Source organism: Mandrillus leucophaeus, unplaced genomic scaffold (genome assembly GCF_000951045.1).
Source record: "Mandrillus leucophaeus isolate KB7577 unplaced genomic scaffold, Mleu.le_1.0 Scaffold108, whole genome shotgun sequence".
In the NCBI taxonomy this organism is placed as follows: domain Eukaryota; kingdom Metazoa; phylum Chordata; class Mammalia; order Primates; family Cercopithecidae; genus Mandrillus; species Mandrillus leucophaeus.
In genome coordinates this window covers 5,285,297-5,307,632 of record NW_012098987.1, presented here as the reverse complement: position 1 = coordinate 5,307,632, position 22,336 = coordinate 5,285,297, and the positions used below count along the sequence as shown (strand labels likewise).

Here is a 22,336-nt window from a genome sequence, read left to right as displayed (position 1 = left end):
ACTATGCAGCCATAAAAAAGGATGAGTTCGTGTCCTTTGTAGGGACATAGATGCAGCTGGAAACCATCATTCTCAGCAAACTATCGCAAGAACAGAACACCAAACACCACATGTTCTCACTCATAGGTGAGAATTGAACAATGAGATCACTTGGACACAGGAAGGGGAACATCACACAATGGGGCCTACTGTGGGGAGGGGGTAGGAGGGATAGCATTAGGATATACACCTAATGTAAATGACGAGTTAATGGGTGCAGCACACCAACATGGCAAATGTATACATATGTAACAAACCTGCACATTGTGCACATGTACCGTAGAACTTAAAGTATAATAATAAAAAACTTTTTTAAATTAACAATGTAGTTTATAGATAAAACATATGACAATAGCAGAAAGGTGGGGGGTAATGGAAGTATACTGCTAAAAGGCTCTTAAATTATTCATAAAATGCTATATTACTTGAAGTAGACAGTGATAAACATATATATATAACAAATGCTGAAATGCATACAAAGAAGTACAGATAATGAGCTAATAAAGGCGATAAAATGGAATCTTTAAAAAAGCAATTCACAAAGAAAGGAAAGAAAACATATGGGCCAAATAAAAACAATAGCTAGCTAACAGACTTAATCCCAACCATATTATTAATCATTTTAAATGTAATGGTGTAAGCACCTCAGTTAAAAAGTTAAGAGACTGTCAGATTGGATTTTGACAGTCTTTTGTTTTGACAGGATTTTGACAGATATTGAAGCAAAGTCAACTAGATGCTGCTAACGGGAAGACACAAAGGAGTTACAAGTAAAAGAACGGAAAAAGATAAAACAATGCTAACACGAACTAAAATAAAGCTTCAGTTGCATGAATATCAAATAAAGTTAATACAGGTTGAAGTCTGAAATCCAAAATGCTCTAAAATCTAAAACTTTTTGAGTGCTGACATGATGCTCAAAGATGAAATGTCCACCGTAGCATTTCTAAAACACTTCTGGTACCAAGCATTTCAGATAAGGGATACTCAACCTGTATCAGAATGCAGGAACAAAAATAAATATAAATAAATAATAAGAGGTCAATTCATTCAAGAGGATTTAACAATCTTCTTAGATATTGGGTATTAATACACCTAATAACCAAGTCTCAAAATACATGATGCAAAAATTGATAAGACTGAAAGGGAAAATTGACAAACTTACAGTTCTATTCAGAGTTTAGTACCCCTCTCTTTATCACTGATAGAACAAGGACACATACAATACATAAGATACAGAAGTGTTGAACAACACTATCAAGCAATTTGACATAATTGACATTTACAGAATACTCCACCTAACAAATACAGAATGCACATTCCTATCAAGGGCACATGAAATATTTACCAATTTAAACCATATTCTGGGCCAAAAAAAGTATCCATGCATTTAGAATGATTCAAGTAAAACCAAATGCATTCTCTGTCCACAATGGAATTAAAAATCAGTAAGAATGCTATTTGGGGAAAATCCCCAAATATTTGAAAAATGAAATGACAAACTTTTAAAGTTTGTCATGGCTCAGAGGAAATAAAAAAGAAAATTAGAAAGTATTCTGAATAGAATAAAAATGAAAATACAAAAAATCAAAATTGGTGGGAAGTAGCTAAGGAAATTCATAGAGAAACATTTACAGTATTTAAAATGCTTATATTAGAAAAGATGAAAGGATACAAATCAATAGTCTCCACTTCCATTTTAAAAAATTAGAAAAAGAGGCTAGGCGCAGTGGCTCACATCTGTTTAATCCCAGCACTTTGAGAGGTCGAGGCGGGCAGATCACGAGGTCAGGAGTTCGAGACCAGCCTGGCCAACACGGTGAAACCCCCTCTCTACTAAAAATAAAAAACTAGCCAGGCATGGTGGCGGGGGCTTGTAATCCCAGCTACTCAGGAGGCTGAGGCAGAACTGCCTGAACCCGGGAGGCGGAGGTTGCAGTGAGCCAAGTTTGCGCCACTGCACTCCACCCTGGGCGACACAGCAAGACTCTGTCTAGAGGGAAAAAAAAAGGAGAAATTAGAAAAAGAACAAATTGAACCCAAAAGTAAGGAGAGGGAAAGAAGAGCAGAAATCAATAAAAAAATAAAAAACCAGTAGAGGAAAATCAATAAAACCAGAATTAGTAAACCTCTAGTGAGACTGATCAGAAAAAGTAAAAAAGACACAAATTATCAATCAAGAATGTGAGGGGGGAATGACCCACAGGAATGTAGGAGGACTATTCAAAGGAAAATAAGGAACTAGTGTAAAAAACCGTATGCCAGTAAATTTGACAACATAAATGAAATGGACAGATTCCTTGACAGATACAAACACCCAAAACACAATAAAATATAGCCTCTATAAAGAATACTTCTGTATCTATTAAAGAAATAGAATTTGAAGTATAAAATCTTTCCACAAGAAAACCTCAAGCCCAGACGGCTTCACCTGTGAACTCTACCAGACATTCAAAGAGAAAATAATACCAACCCTACAAAAACTTTCTCTGAAAGTTGAGCTTCTCCAGAAGAATGATTTGGAAGTTCATTTAATAAAGGCAGCATTACCCTGAAACCAAAACCAAAACAAACGCAAAGCAAAAAACCTAAAGATGAAAACAATGTGTAAGAAAACTAAAACAAGACTACAGACTAAACAGACTAGAACTATGTTCCCATGTATACAGACATTCACAAAATTGTAACCAATAATATATAAAAGAGATAATGATACACCATCACCAAGTGGAGTATATCCCAGGAATACAAGGTTGTTTTAACATTTGAAAGACTAAAAAAGAAAAATATAATTTCAATAGATCCAGAAAAAAGCATTTGACAAAATTCAACATTCATTCCTGGTAAGATCTCTCAGGAAATTGCAGTCAGTTTTTCTAAAACTTGTGAACTAAAAATGATTTATTTTGAAGGTGTTAAATAAATTTTAAAAAAGAAAACCAGTGAAGAATACGCAAGGGACCATATGTAGCCCACAAAGCCAAAGCATTTACTAGTTGGTCTTTTACAGAAAAAGTCTGTAGAAAATCCTAAGGCTTCTAGAGTAAGTGAGTTCAGCAAAGTTGAAGATATAGACTCAATCTGCAAACATAAATTGTATTTCTCCATTATAGCAACAAACAATGGGAAACTGGAATTTAAAGAACATTTATAATATCAAAAATAGGAAATACCAAGAGGTAAGTTTGAAAAAAATGTGTAAAACCTGTATTCTGGAAACCATATATATATATAGTTTGAAGAAATTGAAGAAGGCTTAAATAAACAGATATTCTCTATTCATGATTTTAAAGACACTATTAAGATGTCAATTTTCCCAAAATTGATCTATAGATTCAATGCAATGCCAATCAAAACTCCAACATGTGATTCTAAAACTTACATGGAAATGCAAAAGAACTAGAATAGCCAGTTGTAATAAATGCTCATTGGATCTTTAAAAAAACAAAAGGCATTTATTGGCCATTTATTGGCTTGGTTACTTGCTCAAAGCACCATATACTTTCCACAGCATTTATTACAGGTGCAATCTTAGCTTTGATAGATTATATAAATTCAATAATTATCTAGGTTTTGCTTCATGGATTATCTAAACATTCAATTTCATTATAAGATAGGTGCACAGCTACAAGGATTACATCTGGTTTTTTTTTTTTTTTTTTAATTTTTATATCTTTACCCTCCACTAAAGGTCTGGCAGGTACCTAGCAGGCCCTCATCAATATTTCTAAATGAATTAATAAAGAATTAGAAATTACCTATTCCTAAATGAAGTAACATGAACTGTGGTGTCATATTTTAAATGGATTTCAAGACACCATCTAACCCAATGCCCTGTTTTTAGGTAGAATTCCAGTTAAACTATACTTCCATCATTCCTTCCTTCAGTGTGTTTCAGAGCACTCCTACAGCATCTGGTTTAAGTTTACTGACTTTTAATTTCAAAAGCTACTGTTACTTTAAAGCATAATTACTTATTTCCTAACCTCTGTGGAGAAAAAGTTTATCATTTTTTTAAAGTAGATCTTTAACTTTCTGATGATTATGAGGTAATCTTGTTCTATTTTTTGGAAACCTTACTATTTCCCTGTCATATTTTCTTAAATTTATAGACTTGAATAATTTTAATTGCCTGTTAACTATTATATGTCTATTCAGAATGGGAAGCAAAGTACAAATAATTAAAATGGAAAAAATACACCTGCTCACAAAAGAAAATTTATATACAGATTAGACTCTCTGGAAAAAGTTATTTCATATCCCAAAAATCTCCCTCAAAGATAAAGCCTAGAAATAGGCAAAATAATTGAAAATCAAAAGTTTGAGATACATAGTTTTTCAGAAACGTAAAATAAGTTACATTTAAGAATTCTGACATCAGACTGGGCACATGGCTCATGCTTGTAATCCTAGCACTTTGGGAGGCCGAGGCGGGTAGATCATTTGAGGTCGGAGTTGAAGACCAGCCTGGCCAACATGGTGAAACCCCGCCTCTTCCAAAAATGTAAAAATTAGCTGGGCTTGGTGGCGGGTGCCTGTAGTCCCTAGTACTTGGGAGGCTGAGGCAGGAGAATCGCTTCAACCTGGGAGATGGAGGTTGCAGTGAGCAGAGATCACGCCACTGTACTCCAGCCTGGGGGAAAGAGCAAGACTCTGACACACACAAAGAATTCTGACATCAAAAGTCTACTTTCTAGTAAATAGTGGGCTGGGCACAGTCGCTCACACCTGTAATCCCAGCACCTTCTGAGGCCAAGGTGGGAAGCTTACTTGAGCTTAGGAGTTCAAAACCAGCCTGAGCAACAAAGTGAGACCCCCGTCTCTACAAAAAATAAAATAAATTTTAAAAAAATATTTAAAATATGATAAATAGTAATGCAATATATACACAAAATGTTATCCCACTGTGTTTAAATCAATTACCCATAGTGCAGAGCTGAGGTCAGAAGTTTGTATCTTGAACACCTCTAGATTATTTTTAGTACTGATGGTTCTATTCCGAGTTGTTCACATATCAAGTCCTCATTACTTGAATTTTCAAAATGGGGGACTAACCAGGGAAACAGCTTGATCCATGGAGAATGAAGAAAAGACAGTACAACAGTCCACCCAGGAGTAACACAGAGCCAGAGGATGCTCCCCCGCCCAGGGAAGCAGTGAGTGAATGTGTGATGCCGGGAAACCACACTTCTCCCAGGGCTGTTTGTAACCGCGGGTCAGAAGATCTCTTTGTGAACTCACTCCACCAGGGCCTTCAGTCTGACTGACAGAGCTACTTGGAGTCTTGGCAGAGCAGCCACTCAGGTATGCGTGGAGACCCTGGAGCTTAGATACTGGGGCTTTCTGGCAAAAGTAGCTGCAGCTCCTGCAAAGTAGGAGGTTAGACCCACATATATACCCTTAAGAAAGAGAGGCTCAATCTACAGGGCTGAGCGATAGCCTGCAGGCCCCACTTCCACGACACCTCACAAGATAAGACCCACTGGTTTGGAACTCCAGCCAGCCACTGGTTAGCGGCATTGCACCTCCCTAAGAAGGAGCTCCAGGGGTGGAGAGGGAGCTCTTTTTTAAAGGAGGCATGGGGTGGGCTGCCATCTTTGCTGTTTGGGCAACTTAGCCATTCCAGCCCTCCGGCTTTGCAGAGTCCGAGCCAACCAGGGGCAGAAGGGCTCCCCCAGTACAGCACAGCCCCTCTCCCAAAATGTGGCCAGACTGCTTCTTTAAGCAGGTCCCTGATCCCACTCCTCCTCACCAGGCGAATTCCCCCTGGGACGGCGCTCTCAGAGGCAGAGGGGCAGGACACCATCTTTGCTATTTGGGCGACTTAGCTGATCCAACCTTTGGGCCTCAGAGTGTCTGAGGTGACCAGGTACTTAAGTGGAACACAGCATAGCTACTCTACCAACATATGGCCAGGCTGCTTTTTTCAACAGGTTCCCAAATCCCCTTCCTCCTCACTGGGTGGGACCTCCCAACTGGGGTCTCCAGCGACCTCCTACAGGTCTGGCAACAAGCCCATACCTCCCTGGGATGAAGCTCCCAGAAGGAGGGACAGGCTGTAATCTGCTGCTTCACAGCCTTCACTGGTGATACCTCCAGGTTCTGGAAAATCTGAGGTCACTAGGGACTGGAGCAGGCTCCCAGCATACCATAGGAGCCCTATAGAAAAGTGGTCAGGCTGTTATGTGGGTGCCCATTCCCATATCGCCTCACCAGGAGGGTACTCTAGGCCTGAGCCTCTAGCCACCCCCTACCAGAGCTATCAAGCCAGTGGCAACTTGGCAACTCCCTGGACAGAGCCTCCAAGGGCACCTGAAAGCCTCTCTGCCACTGCCTCTGCAGCTGCCCTTGCCACCCTCAAACTAATGAAGGAGCAAAGACCCTAAGCCCTTTATCCATACCTCCAACAAGCTGCAGTCAACCCAAGGAGAGGAGGCCAGTCCCTCTCCTGTGGGTCTGACAACACCCCAACCCCCACTGCTCATCACCAGACAGGGAACCCCTGGCTTGGGCCTACCGCACAGACCCACCATCCTGGGCTGATTGTAATAAGCAATTGCTGACCCGCATCTCTCTGGGGTGGAGCTCCCAGTAGACAAGCAAACAACCTCTGGTCACAACCACTACTAAGATCCCTTCCTCTGCTTCCTCCAAGTTGGGGAAGGAACATAAACACTGAGATAGCCCCAGAACTGCAGTGGGCACCCCAGGAGTGCCAAGTTGTGATCTACAGCCAGCACTCAAGCAAAGAGGAACCCACACTTTCACAGCATTAAGAAGAAACATGGCTACAACTGTGAGGAAACATAGGGGAGCCACACAACCAAGCAAGAGTCTACCAACTGACCAATAAGCCTAAGTGCCAACTACAGGATCACATTCCTCAAAGCTTTAACACCAAAAATACCTGAAACATACCCTTCTGTGAAACCAGATACAAGAGGTCAGCTTCAAATAAAGACCCTGAACAAAGCATCAGCCCAGTGAAAGCATCCAGAAAAGAAATGTACTGACTATATTCAATCTACACTGCAGTTAAAGTTTAGAACACCCACACACACAGATGACAAAGAACTAATGCAGAAACTCCAGTAACTCAAATGGCCAGAGTGTCATATGCCTTCCAAACAACCATACCAGTTCTTCAACAAGAGTTCTTAACCAGGCTGAACTGGCTGGAATGACAGAAATAGAATTCAGAATACGGATGGGAACAAAGATCATCGAGATTCAGGAGGATGCAAAACCCAATCCAAGGAAAATAAGAATCACAATAAAGTGGTACAAGAGCTGAAGGATGAAAGAGCCAGTATAAAAATGAACCTAATGGGTCTGACAGAGCAGAGCTGAATAACACAATTAAAGAATTTCCCAATGCAATCACAAGTATTAACAGCAGAAAAACCAAGCTGAGGAAAGAATCTCAGAACTTGAAGATTGGTTCTCTGAAGTCAAACAAAAAGAAAAAAAAAATAAAAAGGAATGAACAAAACCTCCAAGAAGTATGAGATTATATAAAGAGGCCAAATCTATGAATCATTGGCATCACTGAAAGGGAGGGGAGAAAACAAACAACTTGGAAAATGTATTTCAGGATATTGTCCATGAAAACTTACCCAACCTTGCTGGAGAGGCCAACAGTCAAATACAGAGAATTCCTGCAAGATTCTACACAAGAAGATGATCCCCAAGACACATAATTGTCAGATTTTCCAAAGTTGAAATGAAAGAATGTTAAAAACAGCTAGAGAGAAAGGGCAGGTCCTCCTACAAAGGGAATCCCATAAGGCTAACAGCAGACCTCTCAGTGGAAACCCAAAAAGCCAGAAGAGATTTAGGACCTATATTCAATATTCTTTAAAAAAAAAAAATCCTCAAGAATTTCATATTAAGCCAAACTAAGCTACCTAAGTGAAGGAGAAATAAGATCCTCTTCAGATAAGCAAATGTTGAGGGAACTTGTTACCACCAGATCTGCCGTACAAGAGCTCTTGAAAGAAGCATTAAACATAGAAAGCAAAGACCACTACCAGCTAAGACAAAAACACACTTAACCACACAGACCAATGTCACTGTAAAGCAATCACACAAACAAGTCAACCTGATAACCAGCTAACAGCAAAACAGCAGATCAAATCCACACACATCAATACTAACCTTGAATATAAACAGCCTAAATGCCCCCAGTTAAAAGGCATGGAGTGACAAGCTGTATAAAAAAGCAAGACCCGGCCAGGCACGGTGGCTCAAGCCTGTAATCCCAGCACTTTGGGAGGCCAAGACAGGCGGATCACGAGGTCACACGATCAAGACCATCCTGGCTACCACGGTGAAACCCCGTCTCTACTTAAAAAAAAAAATACAAAAAAAAAAAAAAACTAGCTGGGTGAGTTGGCGGGTGCCTGTAGTCCCAGCTACTGGGGAGGCTGAGGCAGGAGAATGGCGTAAACCCGGGAGGCAGAGCTTGCAGTGAGCTGAGATCTGGCCACTGCACTCCAGCCTGGGCGACAGCGAGACTCCGTCTCAAAAAAAAAAAAAAAAAAAGGCAAGACCCAAATGGTATGCTGTCTTCAAGAGACCCATCTGACATTTAATGACTCTCATAGGCTCAAACAGATAGAGGAAAATCTACCAGGAAAATAGAAAACAGAAAAAAGCAGGGGTTGCAATTCTAATTTCAGACAAAACAAAGATCAAAAAAGACAAAGATCAAAACCAACAAAGATTCAAACCAACAAAGATCAAACCAACAAAGATCAAAAAAGACAAAGAAAGGCATTATTACATAATGGTAAAGTACTGAATTCAGTAAGAAGACCTAATTAGCCTAAATATACATGCACACAACACAGGAGCACCCAGATTCATAAGGCAAGTTCTTAGAAACCTACAAAGAGACATAGACTCTCACACAATAATAGTGGGAGATTTCAGCACTCCATAGTATTAGATCATTGAGGCAGAAAATTAACAAAGATATCTGGAACCTAAACTCAATGCTGGACCAAATGGATATTATAGACCTTTACAGAACTCTCCACCCAAAAACAACAGAATATACATTCTTCTTAGTGCCATATGGCACATACTCTAAAACTGACCACATAATTGGACATAAAACAATCCTCAACAAATGTAAAAGAACCAAAATCATACCAAACACACTCTTGGACCACAGCACAATATATTGGAGTCAAGACTATGAAAATTGCTCAAAACCATGCAATTACATGGAAATTAAACAGCACACTCCTCAATGACTGTTGGGGTAAATAATGAAATTAAGTCAGAAATCAAAAAGTTGAAAATAACAACAAAGATACAACATACCAGAATCTCTGGAACACGGCTAAGGGAGAGTTAAGAGGGAAATTCATAGCAGCACTAAATGCCCACATCAAAAAGTTAGATCTCAAATTAACAATGTAACTTCAGAACCGAAAGAATTTAAGAAGCAAGAAGATATCAACCCCAAGGCTAGCAGAAGATGAGAAATAACAAAAATCAGAGCTGAAGTGAAGGAAATCAAGACATGAAAAACCAGTCAAAAGATAAATGAATCCAGGAGTTGTTTTTTGGAAAAAATTAGTAAAATAGACCACTAGACTAGTAAAGAAGAGTGAAGATCCAAATAAACACAATTAGAAATGACAAAGGGAGTGTTACTACTGACCCCACAGATATAAAAACAACCAGCAGAAACTACTATGAACACCTCTATGCACACAAACTAGAAAACCTAGAAGAGATAGACAAATTCCTGGACATGTACACCCTCCCAGGACTGAACGAGGAGGAAACTGAATCCCTACACAGACCAATAATGAGCTCCCAAATTGAATCAGTAATAAAAAGTCTACCAACCAAAAAAAGCCTGGGACCCAGTGGATTCACAGCCAAATTCTACCAGATGTACAAAGAAAAGCTGGTACCATTCTTACAGAAACTATTACAAAAAACTAAGGAGGGACTCCTCCCCACTCATTCTATGGAGCCAGCATCATCTTGATACCAAAACCTGGCAGAGAGACAACCAAAAAAGAAAACTTCAGGCCAATATCCTTGATGAACATTGATGCAAAAATCCTCAACAAAATATTTGCAAACCAAATCCAGGAGCACATCAAAAAGTGTATCTACCATGATCAAGTAGCATTCATTCCTGGGATGCAGGGTTGGTTCAACATACACAAATCAATAAATGCAATTTATCACATAAACAGAACTAAAGACAAAAACCACATGATTACTTCAATAGATGCAGAACAGGCTTTCAGTAAAATTCAACACCCTTCATGTTAAAAACTTTAAATAACATAGATATTGGAGGAACAGACCTCAAAATAATAAGAGCCATCTATGGCAAACTCACAATAAACATTATACTAAATGGACAAAAGCTGGAAGCATTCCCCTTGAAAACTGTCACATGACAAGGATGCCCTCTCTCAACACTTCTCTTCAACATAGTATTGGAAGTCCTGCCAGAGCAATCAGGCAAGAGAAAGAAAGAAAGGGCCTCCAAATAGTAAGTCAAACTATCTCTGTTTGCGGACGGCATAATTCTGTATCTAGAAGACCCCATAGTCTTGTCCCAAAAGCTCCTTTGGCAGATAAACAACTTCAGCAAAGTTGCAGGGTACAATATCAATGTACAAAAATTACTAGCATTCCTACACACCAACAACAGCCAAACCAAGAGCCAAATCAGAAAAACAATCCCATTCCCACTTGCCATAAAAAGAATACCTAGGAATACAGCTAACCAGAGAGATGCAAGATCTCTACAATGAGAATTACAAAACACTGCTCAAAGAAATCAGAAAAAACACAAAGGGAAAAAACATCCCATGCTCATTGATAGGAAGATTTATTAAAATGCCTATACTGCCCAAAGCTATTTACAGATTCAATGCTATTCCTATCAAACTACCATGACATTCTTCACAGAATTAGAAAAAAAACTATTTAAAAATTCACATGGAACCACAAAAGAGCCTGAATAGCCAAGGCAATACTAAGCAAAAAGAACAAAGCTGGAGGCACACTGCCTGACTTCAAACTATACTACAAGTCTACAATAACCAAAAGAGCATGGTACAAAGACAGGTACTGTTACAGAAACAGGCACATAGACCAATGGAACAGAATAGAGGGCCCATAAATAAGGCGCACATCTACAACTGTCTGGTCTTCAACAAACCTGACAAAAACAACAGGAAAAGGCTCCCTCTTCAATAAATGGTGCTGGGATAACTGGCTAGCCATTTGCAGAAGATTGAAGCTGGACGTTTTCCTTCCACCTTATACAAAAACCAACTCAAGATGAATTAAAGACTTAACTGGAAAACCCAAAACTATAAAAACCCTGGAAGACAACCTAGGCAATACCATCTTGGACATAGGAATGGGCAAAGATTTCATGACAGAGAGAAATAGAAACTGCAACAAAAGCAAAAACTGACAAGTGGGATCTACTTAAATTAAAGAGCTTCTGCACAGCAAAATAAATGATTAGCAGAGTAAACAGACAACCTATAGAATGGGAGAAAATTTTTGCAAACTATGCATCTGATAAAGGTCAATATCCAGCTTCTATAAGGAACTTAAACAAATTTACAAGAGAAAACCCCATTAAAAGGTGGGCAAAGGACAAGAACAGACACTTCTCAAAAGAAGTCATACATGTGGCCAACAAGTATGAAAAAAAGCTCAATATCACTGATCAACAGATAAATGCACATCAAAACCACAATTACATACCACCTCACACCAGTCAGAATGGCTATTACTAAAAAGTCAAAAAGTGAAGTTGCAGAGAAAACGGAACACTTACACACTGCTGGTGGGAGTGTAAATTAGTTCAACCCTTGTGCAAAAGCAGTATGGTGATTCTCAAAGAGGTAAAAGCAAAACTACCATTGGACCCAGCAATCTCATTACTGGAATTATACCCAGAGGAATATAAATCATTCTACCATGAAGACACATGCACACAAATGTTCACTGCAGCACTAGTCACAATAGCAAGGACATGGAATCAAGTAATGCCCATCAATGACAGATTGGATAAAGAAAATTTGGTACATATACACCATGGAATACTATGTAGTCATAAAAAAGAACGAGATCATGTCTTTTGTGGGAACATGGATGGAGCTGGAGGCAGTTATCTTTAGCAAACTAATGTAGGAACACAAAACCGAATACTGCTTGTTTTCACTTATAAGTGGGAGCTAAATGATAAGAACTTACAGAACACAAAGAAGGAAACAAAAGACACTGGGGTCTACTTAAAGTGGGGAAGGCAGAAAAAGGGAGAGGAGCAGAAGAGATAACTATTGAGTACTGGGCCTAATACCAAGGTGATTAAATATATGTCAACAAACCCTCATGACACCTGTTTACCTACGCAACCTTCACATGTACCCTCAAACCTAAAAAAAATTAAAACAAAACAAAATGGCTGGCTAGAATATGGAGAGTCATCTGTTTCATGAAACCATTTTCCTTCTATTTTCTTAATATGTGAACTAATACAATATAGAGATCAAATCTACAACAATTAGGAAATCCTGATACCTAGGTGGTTATTCTTCCTTTTATTTTCTTCAAAATCCCTTTAAAATGCACCAAATTGGAAATAACACTCTAATAACAGGCTAATTACTGGTAAGTCTATAAAGATGACTTCCTAACTTGTTAATTTAATAACTTCCATTAATAAATCCCAGTTATGCCATCACTGATGGCCCTTGAATATGAAAATGACCTGACCATATAACAAACTACCTCACAGATGACATCGTAAAACTCTGTAATCACTATGCCACATATTTGCCTCTCAAATATGTTAGAGGACATATCAAGGTCACTTTCAGTCTATTCCTGTTAAGTGTTACTAACTTAATCCAAAATGTATTATCTGTGTATATAATGAAAGTGGTTCCTAATTTCATTATCCAAGTCATGGTTAAATTATTAAATATTGTTCTAATTATTAAGCAGAGTCCAATGGACTATCACTTATTACCCTTTTAGGTCAATACAGAACCAAAAAGTAACCAATATTTATAGAATGTACAAAGGGCTTTCATGAACACTGGTATTTGAACTTTCACTTATTCAACAGATATTTAAGGCACCGCATGCTAATTCTATGCCAAGCATTGGCTAGACACTGGAGTTACGGTGATCCTTACAAGTTCCCAGGTAAATTTTTGTTAAAACTGCGAATTCTCAGGCCTCACTCCAGACCTATTAAATCAGAAATTCTGGGGATGGGCCCCAGCAATCTGATTTAACAAGCCCTCCCAGAGATTCTGATACATGCTCAAGTTTGAGAACCACTGCCCTGTAAAATAGAGCCTTACTTTATATATTAGAAAACCGAGGTTCAGAGAATAAAAGACGAGATACGAAAGATACTTTTTTAAAACAGCTTTTTCTAAGAGCTCAGAAAAGTGTCTGACATATAATATAGGCACCTGAGAAAACTGGTTGAAGAAATTAATGTTCCAAAGAGTTGTGCCATCACGCAATTATGGCGATAGACAAGCATATCATCCTAATATGTTAGAAATGCGTATACTGCTAATGAATATATTTCTTCTGAAAAGACAAATGTTCAGCATGACAACAAGAATTATAATTTAAGTATTATTTTTGACATGTTCATAAAAGAAGTAGTTACCAAAAGGGATCACTACAAAAGCTATTCAATTTTTCCATACCTTGTTATTTTGCCTTAATTTACTTAACTCCAGTTTATACTTTTCTGCTTCTTCTAGAGCTCTATTCAAGCGAACCTCTGTGGCACTTTGACTACTTGCAGCCTGTTTTTGCAGTCTTCTTTTATTTTCTAATTCCTGTATAGTAAAAAAGATTATGGAACATTTATAAATGTATCATAGGTTCCCCCTTGATCATTTTGCAGTATCTTCCATATCCATATTCCTTGCTTTCTCTCAAACTTTACACACACACACACACGCATGCACGCACACGCGGGGCTAGAGGCTGAACACTAAGTGTTAGAAGTCTCAAGGAATTCTTGCCCCAAATTAGTATTAGAGAAATATATCCTAAAAAATGTACTTGTGAACTGGGCTTTCAAATTACTTTTTGTTTGGAATTTTGTCTCTCTTTATTGACTCAAGACACAGTATACCTGTCCTCTATTTTATAAACAACTCTTTATAACTGTATTTCTTCTTCTGGGAACCTCCCAAAAAGACCAATGTTAAGAGAAACTCTCCACTGTTTTTCTGTATACCTGACAAAGTAAATCATTTAAGAATATATTCATCACAACATTCTGTATAGCCCTATAGGAAAATCCCAATTCTGAGTAGAAACAACAGATCTTATAGATTATTTTCCACATCCTGGGGTGAGTTTAGTCTTATATTTCTGCAAACATCCTAGGATATTCTGTTGCAGAGAGTCAACAGGCCAACACCTGAAGAAACACGAACGTAGAGGTTAAACTGTGAACTCCACCATAATCTTTCCGCTGTCAACCAGCTTCATCTCCTGCCAAAGATGTTACTTTTAGTAATACGAGCAGTAATTGGATCTCTCCCAAACAGCCATGGTGTTTCCTGCCTCAGTCTTTTGCTTGTGCTCTTCCTCCTGCCCTGATCTCTGCCCACTCGTTTTCACGTAACTAGCACCTACTGACTCAGCTAGGTTTGTACCCTAGGGCATTAGCTCCCCCAAGACATATTTCCTTTCTAATCCTCACTATCCACCCAGATTATATTAAGTGCCCTCTTCAAAGCTTGTATAGCACCTTAAGACACATTTATCATCGTATCTGCTACGTGGTACTGAAACTAAACCTTAACTTTATTTCCCCCACTATAGTTTAAGCTCCTTGAAGAAAAGAACTGTCTTAATTTCTGTATACTCAGCACTTCAGTGGGATATAAAAGACACTAACACACATGTTAATTAAACTGAACTTATTTTGTAATACTAAACTCACTCTTCTTTATATCCCCTACAAAGTAACGCCTAGTCCAGAGCCTTACTCAATAAATTGAGCAGATACTCAATATATTATAGAGTTGAAATGATGCAGATAAAAATACAGTTGTCTATTTTTTTATAATTTTTTTCTGGCTATATCACTATATTTTATTTAAAAACTAGTCTCCCTGGCTCTGAGTAATTAAGGGGAAAAACAAAACAAAACACATGCTGCTCTTTATGTAGGTTTCTAAACAAATCAAACTGTGTATGGATACCATCTGCTATCACAGCCTTCTTCACAGCTTTGTGGGTGGTAGCAACAGGAAGAGCTAGCCTGATTTATCTCACTGTTCACATAGAAAAGGCAAAGATTCTCATTAGCTACAAAGTCCACATTTCTTGCTGCCTCATTTCAGTCTTCCTTCTTAAGAATATAGAACTGAATCTTTCCTCTTGCCTGCTGATGACTCTGTAACCTATTTCACAGAAAAATGAAAACCATCCTGTACCATATGATGACCCCTATCCCTGAACCAATACTGCCCTCTTCTTGGGAGGTGTGGGGAAAAAATGGTACCCAGAAGAATAGTACAGTAGGAAATAAAGTTTTTCTATATGAGTAATCCACTAAACAAATTTCTAGTGTTATAAAAATTTAAGCAGTTGCATGTCGCTAGACAAAAATTTCATGACAAATCTGAAATCCTGAGTTGCACATTAGTTTAAAAAAAAAAAAAACTAAGAAAATCAAATTTAACATTAAAATTAAAATACTGTTAGCTTCAGGAGGAAATGATACCACTCTCTCATGATTATTAAAGCATTCATAAAAGGCACTGGGGGAGAGTAAGAAAAGAGAGGGGCATGCAGCAGCCACAGCAGAAGACAAATGTAATAAATGCTCTGGGAATAACACAAAGCACCACAGAAATTCAGATAAGAAATAATCAGATGAGGATAAATCATCAGATAAGGTTTCAGAAATAAGGGGCTAAGGTAGAAAAGAATGGACTTGGAGTCAGAAAACCTGCCAGCTGTGGTAGACTTATTTCCATATCTGAAATTGTGAGTAATATTATCTATACCTAATAGGTTTCATTCATTTATTCAACACATTTATTAAGCACTTACTACATGCAGGATACTATTCTATATCATGGGCACACAAATTAACCAAATTTCCTCCTCTCATGATGTTTGCATTCTAGAGGAAGAGACAGAAGATGAACACATATTTACACAGACATATATGCAATATTCGGTAGTGATAAGGGCTATGAAGAAAAAAAAGGGTAAAGGGACAGAACAATGAAGGGAGGGTATAACTACTTAAAATAAAGTAGTCAGGGAAGTCTTCCAAATGAAGTGAGGTAATGATTTAAGTTAAAATCTTGGGGAGGCCAGGCACGGTGACTCACGCCTGTAGTCCTAGTACTTTGGGAGGCCAATGTGGGAGGATGAACCCAGGAGTTCGAGACCAGCCTAGGCATCATAGGGAGACCTTGTCTCTATAAAAAAAATTAAAAATTAGCTGGGCATTGTGGCGTATGTATGTGGTCCTAGCTGCTTAGAAGACTGAGGCAGAAGGATTGCTTGAGCCGGGGAGGTGAAGGCCGTAGTAAGCCATGATTGCACCACTCCAGCCTGAACAACAGAGTGAGATCCTCTCTCTAAAAAAAAAATACAATAATCAAATAAGGATCTCGGGGAAAGAATTCCAGATAATAAGAACAATAAAGACAAAGATCCTGTAGTAGGAATCCACTTGATACATTAAAAAATCACCTAGAAGGTCAGTGTGGTTTCAGCTGAGTGACATAGGCACAGCGTTAGGTTTTGAGGTAAGAGAAGTGGGCAGGGCAAGCCTAGGTGAACCTTGTAAGCTTTACTTATAAATTTGGATTTTATTCTGAGTGATACGGGAAGCCTTTGGAGGATTTTAAGTGTGTATGCATATGTGTATGTGTGTGATGATCTGAGTTAATTTTTTTTTTTTTTCCCGAGATGGAGTCTCACTCTGTCACTCAGGCTGGAGTGCAGTGGTACAATCTCTGCTCTCTGCAAGCTCCGCTTCCCGGGTTCATGCCATTCTCCTGCCTCAGCCTCCCAAGCAGCTGGGACTACAGGCACCCGCCACCATGCCGGCTAATTTTTTGTACTTATAGTAGAGATGGGGTTTCACCAGGTTAGCCAGGATGGTCTCAATCTCCTGGCCTTGTGATCTGCCCACCTCGGCCTCCCTAAGTGCTGAGACTACAGGCGTAAGCCACCGCACTCGGCTCTGACTTAAATTTTATAGGGATTGCTCTGGCCACTGTGGTATTGCCAATCTAGGAGGTTATTATAATAGTTTAAATAAAAGACAGTGGCTTGGGCTTGGGTAGAAGCAATTAATGTTTTGAGAAGTGGTTTATTCTATGGATTTTGAAGACAGAATTGACAGGATTTGTTGGTGAGCTGGATCTGGATATAGGAAAAGAGATAGATCAAGATGACTCTTCAATTTTAGACTGAACAACTGGGTGATGCCTTTTACTAAGAGAGGGAGAAGGAAGAGAAGCAGGTTTGCTAAGGGCAGGGAAGCAAGAGCTTCCTTTAGGACATGTGAAGTTTAACACACAATAGAGATATCAAGTGGGCAGAAAGGAAGAGGTAAGGGCAAGAAACGGAAATGTGAGTATGAATAACATATATATATAGATGGTATATAAAGTCATGGAACTGAATGAGATCATCTAAGGATTAGATATAAAGAGACTTGAGCACTCTACTATGTAAGGTCAGGAAAATGAGGGAGAATCATGACTATGGTGCTCTAGAAGCCAAATGAATAGTGTTTCAAGGAAGAAGTAACCAACTATTTCAAATATTGCTGAGATATAAATTCATGTCAAGAATAACTGACCAAGTACAATGGACCACAACTGCAATGTGGATTATTGGTGACCTTTTTAAGAGTAGTTTCAATGGCAGGGTAGAGATGGAAGCCTGAGCAAAGTATTTTCAGGAGAAAATGGCACATGAGGTATAGAGACACTGAGTATAAACAATAATTTTGGGAAGCTTCACTATAAAGGGGAGCAATGATATAGGACTGGAGGTAGATGTAAGATCTAAAGAAGTTTTAAAATAAATAAATATATGAATGATTCTATGAAATGTTTGTACACTAATGAGTATAATCTGATAAGAGTAAATTTGATTTTGCAAGAGAAAGGACAATTGTCAGTGCGAAGTCCTTGAGGAGAAGAGAGTATATGGTATTCAGTGCACAAGTGAAGGGGCCAGCTTTAGACAGAAGAGGTACTAATTCACTGTAACTGGAGTGGGGAGTGGTATAGAGGCAGCGAGGTTGTAAATTTAGTGAAAGGATGATCTTTTGATTGTTTCCTTAATGAAAAAGGAATCTGAGTCATGAGTCAAGAATAAGGATGTTGGAAGGGGTGTTAGAAAGTTGAGGAAAAAAGACCAACTGTTTAATAATCATCTCCAAAAATGGGAGAGGGAATCGACTTCTCAGAAAGTGAGGGTAGAAAATGCATTATTCTTGAGATTTGTAAATAAATTTAAAGTAGGACTGATTAAGAAAAAATGACAGAAGAGACAAATTATCAGTATCAGAAATGAAAGAGGGGCCATTATTACACATCATACAGGTATTATAAATATAATAAATATAATAAAGGAATATTATGGACAAATTTATGCCAGTAACTCTGACTTAGATGAAGTGGACAAATATCATGAAAAACATAAATTAGCAAAGCTGACTCAAAAAGCAGCAGAAAATCAGAATAGACTTGTATCCATTAAATAAACTGAATTGGTAATTGAAATCCTTCCAAAAGAAAACTCCAGTGCACGTGGCTTTCCTAATGAATTGTATCAAATGTATATATCAATATAACAGAATAGTTCAAAGAAGATCCATACATAAATACAGCCAATTCATTTCCTTCACTGGTGCCATGGTAAGCAAATGGGGAAAGAACTGAATTATTATCCATACGGAAAAAAGTGAACCCTGACCCTTATCACACACAAAATGAACTTGAAATAGAGTACAAGTCAATTTATATATGATTTTGAGGTACACACACACACACACACACACACACAAAATAACACTTCTAGAAGAAATCAGGAAAAAACTCTCATGACTTTGGAGTGGATAAAGATTTCTTGGATAGAATGAGGAAAAAAAGCACAAACCCCAAGAAAATAATATTTTGGGGAAAAAAGCACAAGCCACAAGAAAATAATATTTTTTAATTCATCAAAATTTAAAACTTTTGAAACACACTGTTGAGAAGATAAAGCCAAGTCAGATTGGGGGAAACTATTCAAAATATATATTCTTCTAATAAAGGAATTACATAGGGAAACAAAGAATTTGCAACTTAGTATTTTTGAATGGGCAAAAAAAATGAACAAATACATCACAAAAAGGATATATGAATGGCCGATAAACACATGAAAAGATGTTCAATATCCATTATAACTATGGATAACTAAAGGAAATACAAATTAAACCACAATGAGATACTATTTCTTCCCCTCTAGAATGGCTAAAATTAAAAAGATAATAATCCCAAGTGTTGATGATGATACAGAGTAACTCTAATTCTCATATATTGCTAGTGGGAATGTAAAATGGTACAATCACTATGGAACACAGTTTAGCAGTTGCTTAAAAAGTTAAGCATACACTTTCCATAAAATTCACAAATTCCACTCCTAAGTATTTGGTATACACAAAAACATGTGTTCACACAGAATACTTGTACATGGAAATTCACTGTGGATTTTTGATAGCCACACTCCATAAATAAATAATATGGAGCAATACAAGGAAATTAACCACAAAACGTGTAACAACATTGATGAACCTTAAAAATATTATGCTGAAGGCCGGGCGCGGTGGCTCATGCCTGTAATCCCAGCACTTTGGGAGGCCGAGGCAGGTGGATCATGAGGTCAGGAGATCAAGACCATCCTGGCTAACACAGCGAAACCCTGTCTCTACTAAAAATACAGAAAAATTAGCCAGCCTTGGTGGCGGGCGCCTGTAGTCCCAGCTACTCAGGACTCTGAGGCAGGAGAATGGTGTGAACCTGGGAGGCAGAGCTTGCAGTGAGCCAAGATCACGCCACTGCATTCCAGCCTGGGCGACAGAGCGAGACTCCGTCTCAAAAAAAAAAAAAAAAGATGAAGAAAAATAACCAGATATACAAAAGTCCATATTCATGATTCCACTGGTATGAAATTTTAGAAACTGAAAATCTAATTTATAGTGAAAAAATATAGCTCACTGGCTGCCTGGGGCCATGATTAGAGGTCGGAGATTTATGGGGCAGAGTACAAAGGATATTCTGGGAGGGTAATATAAATTTTCATTATCTGAATTACGGTGGTAGTTATGAGGGAATATTAATTTGTGAAAACGTATTGAATTATAAGCTAAAAACAAGTATATTTTATTGTATTTAAGTTATTCTTCAATAAAGTTGATTTTAAAGAAATCACTAACAGAAAAACAAAATCCAATGCCAAAACAAATTGGTTTCTGTTTTTGTATTTTAGAAAACTCCGTCTGTTAGCATTAGAAGCTTAAGTTATATATAATAATTTTTAAAACGGTTGGCTTTTGCAGATTTATAAAAGTAAGTCCATCAAACTCAAGCTCTGGCATTTCTGTGAACTGTACACTGAGGTTTGTTTGTATAGAGATATAAAATGAGACTTGGCAAAGAATGATTCAATCTTGAGTTCTCATGGTTACATGACCCATGAGAATTATTATGCCTACCTGGCAGGGTAGATAGGGATGCAAGCTGGAAAGTTCAGAGCCAATGGAAGTTTTTATAAAAGCCTTCAGATAGCCAATATATCATAACCGCTTAGTACATTCATTGTGAAATAAAAGTTTCAAGTATTAAACTCTTAAACAGTGATAAGATTTTGAAATAGCTGGTACTTACATTCATTTAATTTTGGGGGATTCGGGAATGATATGATTTGTGGAAAAAACACAGACTGTGGTGTCAGACACAGTTTGAATCCTATTCTGCCACTACCTATATATAAACTTGGGTAATTTGCTTCACCATCAAACTCAGTTTCCCTTTGTTTTTTTTTGTTGTTGTTGTTGTTGTTTTGAGATGGAGTCTCGCTCTCTTGCCCAGGCTGGAGTGCAGTGGTGCCATGTAGGCTTGCTGCAAGCTCCAACTCCCAGGTTCACGCCACGCCATTCTCCTGCCTCAGCCTCCCGAGTAGCTGAGACTACAGGCGCCCGCCAACGCGCCGGGCTAATTTTTTTGTACTTTAATTTTTTTTATTATTATAGTTTAAGTTCTAGGGTACATGTGCACAATGTGCAGGTGTGACACATGGGTACACATGTGTCATGTTTGCTGCACCCATCAACTCGTCATTTACATTAGGTATTTCTCCTAATGCTATCCTTCCCCCAGCTCCCCAGCCCCCAGTAGGCCCCGATGTGTGATGTTGCTGCCCTGTGTCCAAGTGGTGTCATTGTTCAATTCCCACCTATGAGTGAGAACATGCGGTGTTTGGTTTTCTGTCTTCATGAGAGTTTGCTGAGAATGATGGTTTCCAGCTTCATCCATGTTCCTGCAAAGGACATGAACTCATCCTTTTTTATGGCTGCAGAGTATTCCATGGTGTATATGTGCCACATTTTCTTAATCCAGTTTATCATTGATGGAGTTGTGGGTTGGTTCCAAGTCTCTGCTATTGTGAATAGTGCTGCAATAAACATACGTGTGCATGTGTGTTTATAGGAGCATGATTTATAATCCTTTGGGTATACACCCAGTAATGGGATTGGTGGGTCAAATGGCATTTCTAGTTCTAGATCCTTGAGGAATCGCCACACTGTCTTCCACAATGGTTGAACTAATTTGCACTCTGCCAACAGTGTAAAAGCGCTCCTATTTCTCCACATCCTCTCCAGGCATCTGTTGTTTCCTGACATTTTAATGATCGCCATTCTAACTGGTGTGAGATGGTATCTCACTGTGGTTTTGATTTGCATTTCTCTGATGACGAGTGACAATGAGCATTTTTTCATGTGTCTGTTGGCTGCATAAATGTCTTCTTTTGAGTCATGTCTGTTCATATCCTTTGCTCACTTTTTGATGGGGTTGTTTTTTTCTTGTAAATTTGTTTGAGCTCTTTGTAGATTCTGATTATCAGCCCTTTCTCAGATGGGTAGATTGCAAAAATTTTCTCCCATTCTGTAGGTTGCCTGTTCACTCTGATGGTAGTTTCTTTTGCTGTGCAGAAGCTCTTTAGTTTA

General features: G+C 38.3%; 1 protein-coding gene across 2 annotated transcripts in view; it reads right to left on the bottom strand.

Annotated features, from left to right (window-relative positions):
• Positions 1 to 22,336, bottom strand: part of TEX9 (testis expressed 9) — an 81,834-nt gene that overhangs the window by 21,000 nt on the left and 38,498 nt on the right. For both annotated transcript variants that reach the window (XM_011986620.1, XM_011986612.1), the window contains exon 10: positions 13,773 to 13,907. In XM_011986620.1, coding sequence (XP_011842010.1) covers positions 13,773 to 13,907 — 135 coding nt within the window. The remainder of the gene's footprint in view (positions 1 to 13,772; positions 13,908 to 22,336) is intronic.